The sequence below is a fragment of the Delphinus delphis genome, chromosome 16 (assembly GCF_949987515.2).
Source record: "Delphinus delphis chromosome 16, mDelDel1.2, whole genome shotgun sequence".
Classification (NCBI taxonomy): Eukaryota; Metazoa; Chordata; class Mammalia; order Artiodactyla; family Delphinidae; genus Delphinus; species Delphinus delphis.
In genome coordinates, this window is record NC_082698.1 from 23,679,377 (window position 1) to 23,692,785 (window position 13,409).

The 13,409-nt window shown below is 40.5% G+C and overlaps 1 protein-coding gene across 1 annotated transcript in view; it reads right to left on the bottom strand.

The window, feature by feature from the left end:
* SORCS3 (sortilin related VPS10 domain containing receptor 3) overlaps positions 1-13,409 on the bottom strand; it is a 576,395-nt gene that overhangs the window by 134,379 nt on the left and 428,607 nt on the right. The window contains exon 7 of the mRNA XM_060033570.1: positions 6,709-6,827. Coding sequence (XP_059889553.1) covers positions 6,709-6,827 — 119 coding nt within the window. The remainder of the gene's footprint in view (positions 1-6,708; positions 6,828-13,409) is intronic.

The window sequence follows — 13,409 nt, forward strand, 5'->3', positions numbered from 1 at the left end:
TCTACATATGGTAATTTCTTATACAGTGAGCAATTGCCAATTACCCTAAATTGTCTTATATTGTTAGTTGGAGAAACAAGACTCCCTTGCTTTAAAAAAGTAACTAACTACACTCCCTGAGAATAAGGACGCATCTTATCTTCTCAGTTCAGTTCAGTTCAGCAAACTTTTATTGAGTTCCAGTCATTATGCTAAGTGCAGGAAAAACTATGATGAATAAGACATAGTCCTGTCCCCTTAAAGTTTACAGACCTGGCTCGTGAAGCATAATACACATGGATAAGTAATCAGCAAAGGAGTTTGGTCTAATCCCGATTGACTGAGGATGTCAGGGAAGACTTCCTACAGGCGGCATTGTCTAAGTTGAATCTTAAAGGATGAGTTTATTTGATAAAGGGACATTCCAAGCCAGAAAAGAGAATACAAGAAAGGCATATTAGGCAAGAAATGACATGGTGCAAAAACGACATGGTGTATGCATCAAGACTAAAATAGTTTATCTTTATTGAAGGGTAAAATATAAAAAGGAAGGTATATGGGGAACAGTGGTGGGAAAGGAATTCACATGAGGCTGATGCAGTAGGTAGGATCCAGATAGTAGAAGAGCTTGTAGGCAATGTTAAGGAAATTGGATTTTAACCTATAGGTGATGAAAAGCCACTGAAGGCAAGGATATTGACTTCTATTTTAAATAGATTACTTTGGAAGTAGTGTTGTGAACAGATTGGAGGTGTGCTGATCTGGGAGCAAGAAAATTAGTTAGCAAGTTACTGCAACATTTCAGAAAATACATGATAAGGGTTTATAAATGGTTTTAAATAGCCAAGTAATAATGGTGCTTCCCCCCTTTTCCTTTCATAAATCATCCTGGAGCAACAAGAAAAACACGAAAGAAAAATGCAAATTCTATACTTAAGGAAAAGATAACCCTGAAACACTAAATGTGGAAAGGAAGCCAAAGGCAGTGAAGGACAAACAGGGTACAGACAGGCACCAGAGCAAAAATGCCTACAGCTACAAATCTTAGATCAAGCTAGAGATACAGAGTTCTCTAAAGAGGATATTTCCTAAGGAGCAAAACTAACAACCTATTATTTGGAACCAAGGGAATGTGGCTCAGGAATTGGCAGTGGGAGTGTTTCCAGAATTCACTGGTGACAAGGAGAAGCTGGAGAGGCATGGCTGCTAGAGAACCGCTCAGGCAGTTTTACCTTATAAGAAGAACCCACTAACAGACTAATAATCTTTAGTTATATGGAACCTCACTGAGAACAAAGGGGGACTCTTGTTAAGCTGAAAGAGAGTCTTGATCAGAGCCCTGATCCCCAAGATGAACCTCCTCAAATAGTTCAGCCAGACGAGCTCATGTCATTAAAAAATAAGTAATGATGAAAAACGTAAAGAGAGAAGAAAACAGCACAAGAGTTACAAAATAATACAACAAAATAAAAGAGAGAAAGGAACAGGAAAAACAAAGAGCAGACATAGAACAAAAAATGTTTCCATGAACTAAATAAAAATTGTGACCACACTGCTACAAATAAAAATAACCCACATGATGCCATCACCTCTATAAAAGAAGAGGTCAAGCAGAAATACAAGAGCTCAGGGGAGATATGTTGAGACAACAAAAAGAGATAAAATATAAGCTGGGAAAGCTCATGAAAAAAGTTAAAAACAACAGCAGCAAAAAAGGCAAAGAGGAGCCTGGACACGGCTACATACTCATTCAAGGACAGTATGAGTAAAACTGTTTTTATAAATTTCATTTTGCTCAGGGAGTTAAACATACTAGAAGAAAAAAAAGATGTCTCCCTTTTGTCTTTCTTGCCTGTTGTACACATCCTAAGTGTCTTGAAGGAAGAGAGCCAAAACAATAAAACTAACGTATATAATAAACAAAATACATATTTCATAATATAAATCACAGAAACTTTTGAGAAATTAAAAAGGAAGAAGAAATTGAATCAATTGAATGAGACATATTCCATGGAAAAGAATCAACATAGTATTAACAACCACAAAACATACACTAATAAAGTAAATAGTATTCAAATATATGCGTGTGTGTGAATATATATATATATATATATATATATATATATATTTAAAGGACTTTATGTATCAAGGGCGAGAAAATATCAAGACACCTAAAAGGGAAAATATGAGACTAGCCAGACACAGTAACATTCAATAAGTTAAGGGAGCAAAGTTTTTATGGAAAGAAAATGACATCTTTTATACCTTAAAAGATGATATTAGGGCTTCCCTGGTGGCACAGTGGTTGAGAGTCCGCCTGCCGATGCAGGGGACACGGGTTCGTGCCCTGGTCCGGGAAGATCCCACATGCCGCGGAGCGGCTAGGCCCGTGAGCCATGGCCGCTGACCCTGCGCGTCCAGAGCCTGCGCTCTGCAACGGGAGAGGCCACAACAGTGAGAGGCCCACGTACCGCAAAAAAAAAAAAAAAAAAAAAAAGATGATATTAAAGCATAAAGGGGATAAACAAACATATTTTCAACATTCCGGAATTCACCTTTCTTGAAGACATTACTAAAGGACAAATTTCAGACAACCAAGAAACAAATGGGAAAACTATAGTAAAAGGACCACTGGATAAATTTACCTAAAACTAAAATCAAAATAAATGCAGGAATGATGGTTCAAGCAGAATATAAATGCTCCAAATGATTTAATTAACAAAACTGGGGTTGGATAGAAGGGAGAACGAAGGAGGTCATAAACACACATGCTGGTTTTTTTCTACCTGTCTTCAGCAGTGCTTAATAAAATATTTAAACTAACAGAATTATAGGAAAGCAAACACTAAGAGATAACATAACCAACCAAAACTGTGTGGTAGAGGAATTAAAGAGAGAGGGGAAGAAATAGAAAGGCATGGACATGCACTAATTTTAAAATTGGTCACGAGAGGAAATCAATAGATTATACAAAAGTAGAAGATGTGCTATGTTGTATAAAGTTATATTAAAGCTTGGTTAGAACAAATATTCAAAATCCTCAAACAAATACATATGCAGGAAAGCAAGGAAAACGGACCACATAATGATTTTTTTCCTTAAAAAGAAGCAATTAAAACTAAAAACTAAGCATACACTGTCAGAACTAAGATATATTTGTCACATCAGTCAGTCAATCCTCAAACTCACCCATGAGAATGAAAAGACTCTGATTCAATATTGATGGGCAACCAACTTATATTTGCACCTGCAGTATGTGTAGTTATTTACCTGCAACCCACTGACATCCTTTATTTTATTTCTATTGTAGCCAATTGATAGTTGCAAATAACAGCATTTAATCTGTGTTTATTTGATGATTAATGAAATTTAATGTTTTTCTCAAGAGTATTGGCCTTTTGCATTTTTTGGAGCATTGCTATTCAACTGCTTCCCATCTCTTTCATAGTAAAAAACAATCCTTAAAACAGTCTTCAAGGTCCTGTAGGATCTACCACCCTGTGCCTTCCTGATGTAATCTCTATATTCTCCAAGGGTCATTTACTACCTCCCTCATCTCCCTGAACTCTATATATTGGAGAGTCCTGTGGCTCAGTCTTTAGATGGTTTCTCTTCTCTAGCTACACTTACTCCCTCGGTGACTTCAATGCTGCAGTTCAAAAATATCAATATGCGGACACCCTTCCCATTTATATCTCCAGCCCCTACCTTCCCACCATTCCTGCTTCTAAACCCAGCCTCAAATTTCTAGCTGCCTACCCCACATCTGCATAAGGGGCACAAGGAAGTGCAGGGAACAACAGACCTAGCTCCACGTTGCCCTCTGACTACGAACTTCTGTCACTCTCTCCCTGGTCATCACCCAACAAGGCTTTCCCAGGTCATCCTAAATAGCAATAACCACAGGCACCCAACATTCAAGGCCCCTCGTTTATTTTTATCCATAGCACTGCCATCACCTGCTATACTTTGTAGACAGATAAACAGATGATAGTAGAAGATAGATAAAAAGATACAAAGCAACATTTACAGAACATTGTTTTGGTGCTTTACAGGATTACAAATGTAATCCTCCTAGCAACCCATGAAGTAGGTACTATAATTATCCTCTTTTTATAGATGAGTCAAATGAGGCCTAGGTCAAGGTCATGCAGCTAAGTGTGGCAAACCAAGGTTGGAATAAATGCTGGCCGTCAGGCTCCAGACTACAGGTCATTGACCACTACCCCTCACAACCTTTCATATCTGTGTATGTATGGATGTATACATATCACTACATATTTTCCTGTCTCCCACTAGCATGTAGATGCCACAAAAGCAAGAGTTTTGTTGTGTTCAATATCTTAACCCTAGCACCTAAAACAGGGGGCTGCAATGTAGTAGGGGATCAATAAAACTTCACTGAATAATGGCAATGCATATCTCTTTCAAACAAAATAAAATTTGATGCGGATTAAAGAGAAAAACTTCTATTGGTTTCCAGCATAATAATTCTTTTAAAAAGGAGTATTTCAGAACAGTTAGAAAAAAATTCTGGATTTCTGCCTGCAGTTACGGAAAACTTTATGCAATACAAAGAAAAAGGAAACAAGAAAATTGAACATTTTAAATTCTAAGTCATGTTGCCCAGAAACAGTTCTGCTATGTTCATCATTTTATGCAGGATTAGCATTAAGAAAAGGGCAATCAGATTGGTAAATTCATAAGTCATCCCTGTGCTTCTACCTTAAAAACATTAAATAGAGAGAAAGCAACAATAAAGCCTTAAACTGGGGCCATAACAATGGGAATGGAATGAAAGGAAACACTTGAGAAATAAGGTGATATTAGCAGAGGCTGTGGATTCATTTAATTTGATGACATAGACTGGCTTCCAGGTTTCTACCTTGAATGACCTGGTAGAGGGCAGTGCCACCAATGTGTCAAGTTCAAGGGGGACATGTCAATTACATATAACCTGTGGAATATCTAAGTGAAGATACTGAGATGGCTGTTAGATATGTAGGTCTACTGTACATGATAGAGGTCATAGCACGTTGACTTGAGAGTCATCAGAACATGGAGAAGATGCTCAAAATCATGAGATCTCCCAGAGGGTGAGGGGGCGGGGCAAAGATTAGAAGGTCAAAGGCAGAAAGCTGGGCAACACCAAGTGTAGTGCCTAGTACTGTATATTTTCCATTGCATGTGTTCAATAAATACTTATGAATAAGAAAATGGCAGTACCAATGACCTGTCAAGATTTAGAAAAAAATTCCTGAAATTCTGGCTGAGAAACAGTGATTATATAAGCACAAAGATCTCTCTTTCACTCCCTCTTTCAAGCTCGTTTTTGCCTGGCTGGCTACTTTTCCTATATCATAGTAGAGCTCAAAAATCTATGAGGCTTCATATATGAATACATATGGCTGATTCACTTTGTTCTACAGCAGAAATTAACACAATATTGTAAAGCAATTATACTCCAATAATAATAAAAAAAAAATTCATGCAGCTGATTTGTAAAAAATAGTGACCGCTACATGCATAGTCAATCAATAAAACAAGTAGACATCGAGCACCCTTGATTTGCAAAGGCCAAGGTTCAGGGTAAAATGTGTGTATAAAATATTGTCCCTCTTCTCAGAGAGTATAAAACGCAGTTTGGAAAGAAGGAGAAAAATCCATTAAGACTTAAATAACAATTCCTAATAGCCTATGTGCTAGAGGAACAGCAGGTAGTAAGAGCTCCAAAGATTCAGAGGAAGAGTCGTACCCAGACTGGAAGTTCAGAGAAGGTCTTATAGGGGAGATGGGGCTGATCTGGACTAAAAGACCAGGAGTGAGGCCGAGAAAGCCCTTTGGTGTTTTCAGCTCTGAGCAAACTCAGGGAGATTCTGAAGTTCAAGGTTCCTATAGGAAGCAGTCTGGAAAACAACAGACCATAGAAGGGTGGAAAGGCAGAGGACAGGGGATCAAGGTTGCCCTCAAATGCAAGTATGATTTAGCTCAGTAACACACACACACACACACACACACACACACACACACACACACACACAAAGTCCATCACTCGACGGAGCATCTTCTTTTGTTTTCCCTCATTTTTGATCTATCTTGCACCTCCTTTCAGTGAAACTCAAAATCTAAAACGAGGCTTCCATTGCCTGCCTAAAAATATTAGTCCCCCAGTTTCTCTAGGAGTCACAGAGCTCTTGGAGTGAAGGATTTGGGGCTTGGACATTTGAGGGGGTGGTCAGCACTGGAAAGGGAGGGGAAGATTTAGTGAGACCTCAATTTTCACAGAAAGAAGATCCTAGAGATGCTTAATTTCTTGGAGATTCTCATTCCCACATGAGATAAGTCACTTTGGACAGAAATAGAATGTGGCTTTGATAAATTACTTATCTCTAATTACTCATCTCTAATGAGATTTGATTCTAAGTAATCTCAAACTCCAGCCTAAGTCCTGGTCATTTCAAGACCCCTTTGGTATAATAAAAGGACAATTCAACAGAAGGATTCAGTGGGCCACTAAAGTTCCCCGTAAACAATAAGGACCCATAACACCTTCATCTGTCACCAGAAGTCTGGGATCTCCCCAGCGGACCGTGTACCGAAAGCACAGGAGGGACAGCACCCCAGCTCCGCATCTTCACAGCCTCTGGAGAGCCACCCTCATCCTCCCAGCCAGCAGTTGGCTTCCCCCACGCATCCTCCCTCTACCATTGACTGCACATCTGGACTCACCTGAATGAAGATATATTCATCCTGGACGACCAGGGAACTGATGTCAATGGAGCGGGCAAAAGGCCCGCTCCGAGTAGTCTCAGCACATTCCTGGATCCTGCAGGTGAGGTAGTGAGCATCTGAAATGGGATGGCAGACACTTAGACACAAGGGGCAATGGTCATCCAACCTCTCAGCCCACAAAGCCCTACTTCCTGGGGATCGGTGATGCAATGTAAAACAACCATGAGACTGCATTTTCTTGTCCAAAGAATTTGTAATAATTTTTTTAAGAAAAGGAATATCTAGTTCAGGAAAGGGAGTGAGGAAAGAGTTAATCTTATATCCTACAAGCCAAAGAGTAAATTGGTACAGATTTATTTTATTTTTTTAACATCTTTATTGGAGTATAATTGCTTTACAATGTTGTGTTAGCTTCTGCTATATAACAAAGTGAATCAGCTCATATATCCCTATGTCCCCTCCCTCTTGCGACTCCCTCCCACCCTCCCTATCCCACTCCTCTAGATGATCACAAAGCACTGAGCTGATCTCCCTGTGCTGTGCGGCTGCTTCCCACTAGCTATCTATTTCACATCTGGTAGTGTCAATGTCACTCTCTCACTTCATCTCAGCTTACCCTTCCCCCTCCCCGTGTCCTCAAGTCCATTCTCTACGTCTGTGTCTTTATGCCTGGTACAGATTTTTGAAGGAACAAATTTGAAGTATCTATCAGAATTTTAAACGTACATATCTTTTTACCAGCAACTCTAATTCAAGGGACGTTTTCTAGAGAAATACTCATATATTTTCACAAAGAGGCAAGGGCAAAAATGTTCACTGTGGCATTATTCATAGCAGTGAAAAACCAGAAGCTGGCTAAATGTCCATGAATTAAAGAACATTTAAATAAACAAACATACACATATAACAAAGCACCATGTTGTGAACAGAAGAATTAGGTAGATACATATGCATCGTGTGCTGATGTCCCCAAGGTGCATTGTTCTGTGACCTTTTAAAAAATTATTTAGCAACATGTATGGCATAATCCAATTTATGAAAAAAACAAAAACAAAAAAGAACAATGTCTTTATAAATACAGGTTTGTGCCATAACTGCATAGGAGAAAAGTTTTAAAGGACATCTATATAGATTAGCTATGACTACTTTGGGGGAAAGGAATGGACTTAACGAGAGTAGAAGTGGGACTTTGCTTTTTATATTATATATGTCTTTCTTTTGTTTACAATAAGAATGTACTTACTTATCATAAGTAAAACCTGTATAATTACTTGTAAAATTTTCTAAAGATCTCAGCAGCTGAAGCTTCCTCAACCAACCCCCCAAAATTACGGCAGCAGCTGTAGCTGAATGAGAAATCCTCGAGTCCAAGCATTCTGATCATGACGACAGGGTCACCCGAGGAAGACGGTCCATTCAGTTATTTGTTCCCCAAGGAAAAACCACAAGTGAATCTCTATAAAGAAACCTCTGTATACACTTGCTTTAAAAATGTCTATTGTTTATTTAATGGTGTTTAAAAATAATAAATGGGTCAAAGTGAAAAATAGAGGTCATTTTAGGATTAAAAGCAGAGAAGTCTTTGTTATCATCTAAAATGACATGCATTACTACATACATCTAATGCGCTTGCCCACTTAAATACGTGAACAGGTATGAGTACGTTTCGGAGGCTACAATGGAAGGGGTGGTAAGCGGCAGAAATAAATAAGGGCAAAAGTTTAAGTAAACAAAAATTTATAACAACTGAGTGTAAAACAAGGGTACTTTAAATTTTCCCTAATTATTGACCTTTAATTAATTTATTGATTGATTGATCCAGAAAGAATTTCTTGTGTGCATATAATGTATTGGGTATTATTTAAGCACCAGGAGTATGGCAGTGAATGAGACAGATTTTCTATTGTGAAAGGCCCTGCTGTCTAGGAAGGGGTTCACTCATAAAATTTATAGCTAGCTATTACACACATTTATTAATAAACAAAATGCTAATTTAACAAAGAAACATGTTTTGGTAGGAAATGAATTCATTATGTGCTATAGCCCTGCTTTTCAAATGTCTGTATCTGGGCAAAGCCAATTTGCTTTGGTGCCCTTCATCCAGACACGTCAAACACTGATCTCATTCTCTCCATCAGCAGTTTCATCATCTGCCCAGTAGCTCAAGCCTCTTCACTTTTCTTTCCTCCACATGCCATGCAATCCAGCTGGTTCCCAGCCTTGAAAAGTCTGCCTCTGAAGTGCTTCCAGCATCTCTCTTCTCTCCACGACCCCTGCCACCTGCCTGGAAAAGGCCTTCCCATCTGTGTTGCCTGCTGCGTCCATTTCACAACTGGTGCTCAGGTGCAGGATGGACTGGAAGCTGGGTGGACCCGAGGCAAGGAACCAGCATCATCTCTCAAACCTAACCTCAGCTGAGCCTTCTCGGCTTCAAAATCACCCACAGTTCTGAGTGCCCGGGGACAAAGCCCAAATATTCTTCTGTAAAACAGAACGCCTTTTACAACTAGCCTAATGAAGTCAAATGTCTCAGGCGCCAGGCAAATAATGTATAAGAGGAAACTGAGCTGGAGTGAGATGATGAATGGCAGTGGGCGCATGGTCTCAGTGTCAGGGATCACTGAGCAACACCTGGGACTACAGGAAAATGGCCAACACTTGCATCTTCACAGGGAGCTGCTTCTCAGCATCAGTCATCACTGAGATGCAGGAATAAGATGTTCGGAGTTTCTACATAAAGCTAAGTGTCCCAGTTTTTTTAATGTGACATTTCCTAATGTTTATAATTTGACAGCTAATTTAAATTTAAAATATGGTGCAGGCCAAACTGTATTAGGCCAAACAAAACAAGCCTACAGTCCACCAGGAGCCATTCATTTTGTACCTCGACTCCGTAATCTGGTCCCCGCTTACCTCTCCAGAGAATAGACTGTGCCCTGTCCCCACATTCCCTGACCTGTTAGCAAGACCATCTTGCTCCCCATTCTGTGAGTACCGCCTGCGGACCCCTTCCTCTTTGTCTCTGTCCACAGAGAAAGCCGAGAATGGCCTGGCTTTCCACTTCTGGCTGAGAGGCCAAGGGAAGGCAAGAAGCCCAGGCTGCGCTTTGGAGCACCAGGCATAGTGTTGGTCCCACCCAGCCTGAGTAATTTGCTCCTAGCATAAAGCACTAAAACCCAGTGAAACGCTGCGGTGAAGACATGTAAAGAAACCACAAGGGTTGACTTGACAACCTGCTTCTTTCTCGCCAGAGAGTGTCTTGGAAAGCCCCTTGTACTGGTAATCAAAGGTGTGCCCAGGAGGACATCTGCTTATCCCCCCCCGCCCATGGGCTCATTTCTCCCCTGTCTATTTACTATTTACTCCCATACTTGGACACTTTGAAAAAAGAATCAAGCGTATTAGAGGCCACCCCATACAAAACCGAAACCTACCTAAACTGTGGCCCCTGGTAGATGAGCTACTGGGTCAACTCATCCTCCTTCTTGGCTCCCCTGCTGCTCGCCACTGCCCAGCATGGAACAAAAGGTCCACTTTAACAGAAAAGCAGCACTAAAACGCGTTTGGGAAATCCACTTAAAATTCAGGGGCCTTGCAGTCTTTAGCCGGACTCATATATCAGAAGTCTCAACGCTTTTAATTTTCTAAACACAGAGATACCCACTGCCTGGTGAGAACCCCAAATGGGGGTCTGGGGAGAGGTACCTGTCAGGCCAGGCTACCAGGTGGAAGTGACCGAGGGTGTCACAGGGGACTGGGGGTGTCAAAGGTGAGCAGGAATCACCACTTCGCTCAAGCCTCCAACTTGCAAAAGGTCTTAAATTTGGACTTTGGACATTATCTCCAAGTGAATACAGTCATAAGGATTCCATGATGAAACTGAAAGCAGATATTTATCATGTAACATGAAATCCCCAAATAGGCTTCTAACAACTGTGTCCTTGTTTGTTTGTGTGTATGTTTGTCTTAATAACACAAGATGCCTGATAAAAAGGAAGCAAAGCGGTCCAGGTTTCTGAAGCATATTGTGGTGTGTGAGAGAAAGGCCTCTGAAGGTAGAAAGTGCTGAGTTCAAATCCTGAACTTGCTGATTGCCCTGGGCTGAGCAGCAGTTCCACTTTTCATCTGTGAGGTACAAACAAAGTAAGTGTTTGCCTCTCAGGACTGCCGTCAGGATTAAATGAGATGATGTATGAAAAAGGTTAGTACATTGTTGAATACATTTTAAAGGATCAATAAATGCTAGTTCTTTTTTATCATGAAGAGAGAAGGAAGGAGATTTGACACTCAGCATCCTTCTTACGTACAATTAACAAGTAATGTTCTGTTTTATTGTGGAGAATCAAAAGATCATGATAGCACAGGTCCTACTAGTAAAGTCATATTCTGGACTGACCTCACTGTCTACTTTCTCTAAATGCTATAGGTGTTCAGACAAGAAAAAGCACATCTGAGCTGGAATAATTAAGGAGGACTTGAAGGAGGAGACAGTGCTTGTGTTTAGCATGGATAGAGAAGTGTTCTGTGGGAGAAGGGAATTTCTAAAAAAGGGAGTGAAAACTGCACGTGGACGTTTAGGCAGGGAAAGCCCGCTGAAGGCACTATATAATTACACGATAATGGGTGGACATGGATTAATCTTTACTCTAGAACTGCTATTTCCCATCCTTTCCTTCAAAACATGCTCAAACGGAAAACCAGAAAGACCAAACTGAATGAAGACCTCATTAGGACACCCTAATGGGAAAACAAGACAGGGATTCCCCAAATGGTTAAGTCACATCATCCTCATAATTAATATATTTCTTTTTTTTTTTTTTTTTTTTTTTTTGCGGTACGTGGGCCTCTCACTGTTGTGGCCTCTCCCGTTGAGGAGCACAGGCTCCGGACGCGCAGGCTCAGCGGCCATGGCTCACGGGCCCAGCCGCTTCGCGGCATGTGGGATCTTCCCGGACCGGGGCACGAACCCGTGTCCCCTGCATCGGCAGGCGGACTCTCAACCACTGCGCCACCTGGGAAGCCCAGTATATTTCTAAATATCAAATGTCTTTCTAATGTATTTCTGAGAGCTGGTGCGGTCACTTACAAAAACTAAAAGTCAAAAGCTTTGTTCCCTGTGAATAGAGAGATCTGCTCCATAAGTTTATCAGGACCAGGCCCTATTTCAACTAGCTGTACTGCTAGCAAGACTTTAGGGAAGGTGGTACCATTGCACCACTGTGTCCAGCCTCATGCCCCCTCATCTTACAGATGGCGGACCAAGGGTCTCATTTGGTGAGAAAGGGTGACCTTAGACTGACTGATTAATTTCTTCTGTATTGGGTCAAGGTGTATAGAGAAGCTGCATGCATCAGACACTCCCTGAGGTTCCAGAAAGCAGAGAACATAAGACTGGTTCTTGCCCTCAGAAGAATCCCAGGCCAGTGATAGAGACGGGATGCCTTGGGATCTGTGCTGGATCAGAGAACTGAGGAATGTGGAAAGAGAACCAAGCAGATAACCCAACATCCTTAGTCTTATCTTCCTAAGAGGTTGCTTTTCCACCAGCAGTTTTGTAAGGCAAGCTTCTCATGCATCTATATCAATGAGTTTCACCGTGAAGCCCAGCATTTCTCACTCTGTCAAACCTTTCCAAAAGGATCACCTCCTTAGAAACCTGGATAAAGTCTTAGTCATCTTTGTTTCTCTCCTCGCACTGCCTTTATAAAGCTTCAGCAAATGCAAGTTAAGCTGAAATGAATTACATTAAAAGCCGATACATTTGTGCTATATTCTGACCTGCAATTATGTTTTGCCTTTAAGATTATTTAATATTCAAACTATCCTAAATGTCATGCCTCTTTGCCATCTCAGAGAAAAAAAACTTTCCATGATTCGCTCAACTTCCATCCCTTTGGGTAATATTGTCAAAATTGAAAAAGTGAATTAAAATTGTGAACAAAAAGCAAATTCAGCTCTTCAGGTCTTTTCTTAGAGAAATACCCAGGAGCTATTTATTTTAAATAACAACATTGACTGTCAAATGCAAATAAGTGAAATCCAGCAGATTCCAAGAAACTCTGAAAAGTTATTTAGCTTCCAAAAGCCTCCTTTTCCTTGACTGGGGAGTGAGGCTAAACTATTTGTAGGCACAGGGCAAAACAAAGGATACTGACATTGTTCCAAATGCCTAACACAGGACCTGAGACAAGGTAGGTAATAAAAATCAGCAAAGCAAGAAAAGGTAGCGACTATTCCTTCCTATTGTGCTTATGGATTTGCTCACAGGAGAATTCTAGTGCCTTTTCCTTCTAGAAAAGAAGGGGAACCTGGCAGAGTTATAGACATTTAGAAACCACAGCAATCCTGAATACCTTAGGATTCCTGATACTCCCCAGGGTTCTGGGATTTGAACCCAGGCGACTTGACACCAGAACCAGTGATCCTAATCGTTACGTACTTGAACCATGGAAGGAAAATCAGGCTGAGAATCAGACCAGAATCTACACTCTGGTTCAGTCCCTGTCACTGACTGTCTATGTAACCTTGGGCAAATTGTTACACATTTTGGTGCTTTTTGGAGAGTGATACGGTTTGAAAATTTCTAATCCATTCCAACCCTTTTTTAAAATTCTGAGATCCTTTATCAAAAACCATCCTATATTCTCAATATATCAAGTAGATTTTAGTGTGCCTTGTCTAAATGAACAGAAGGCTTG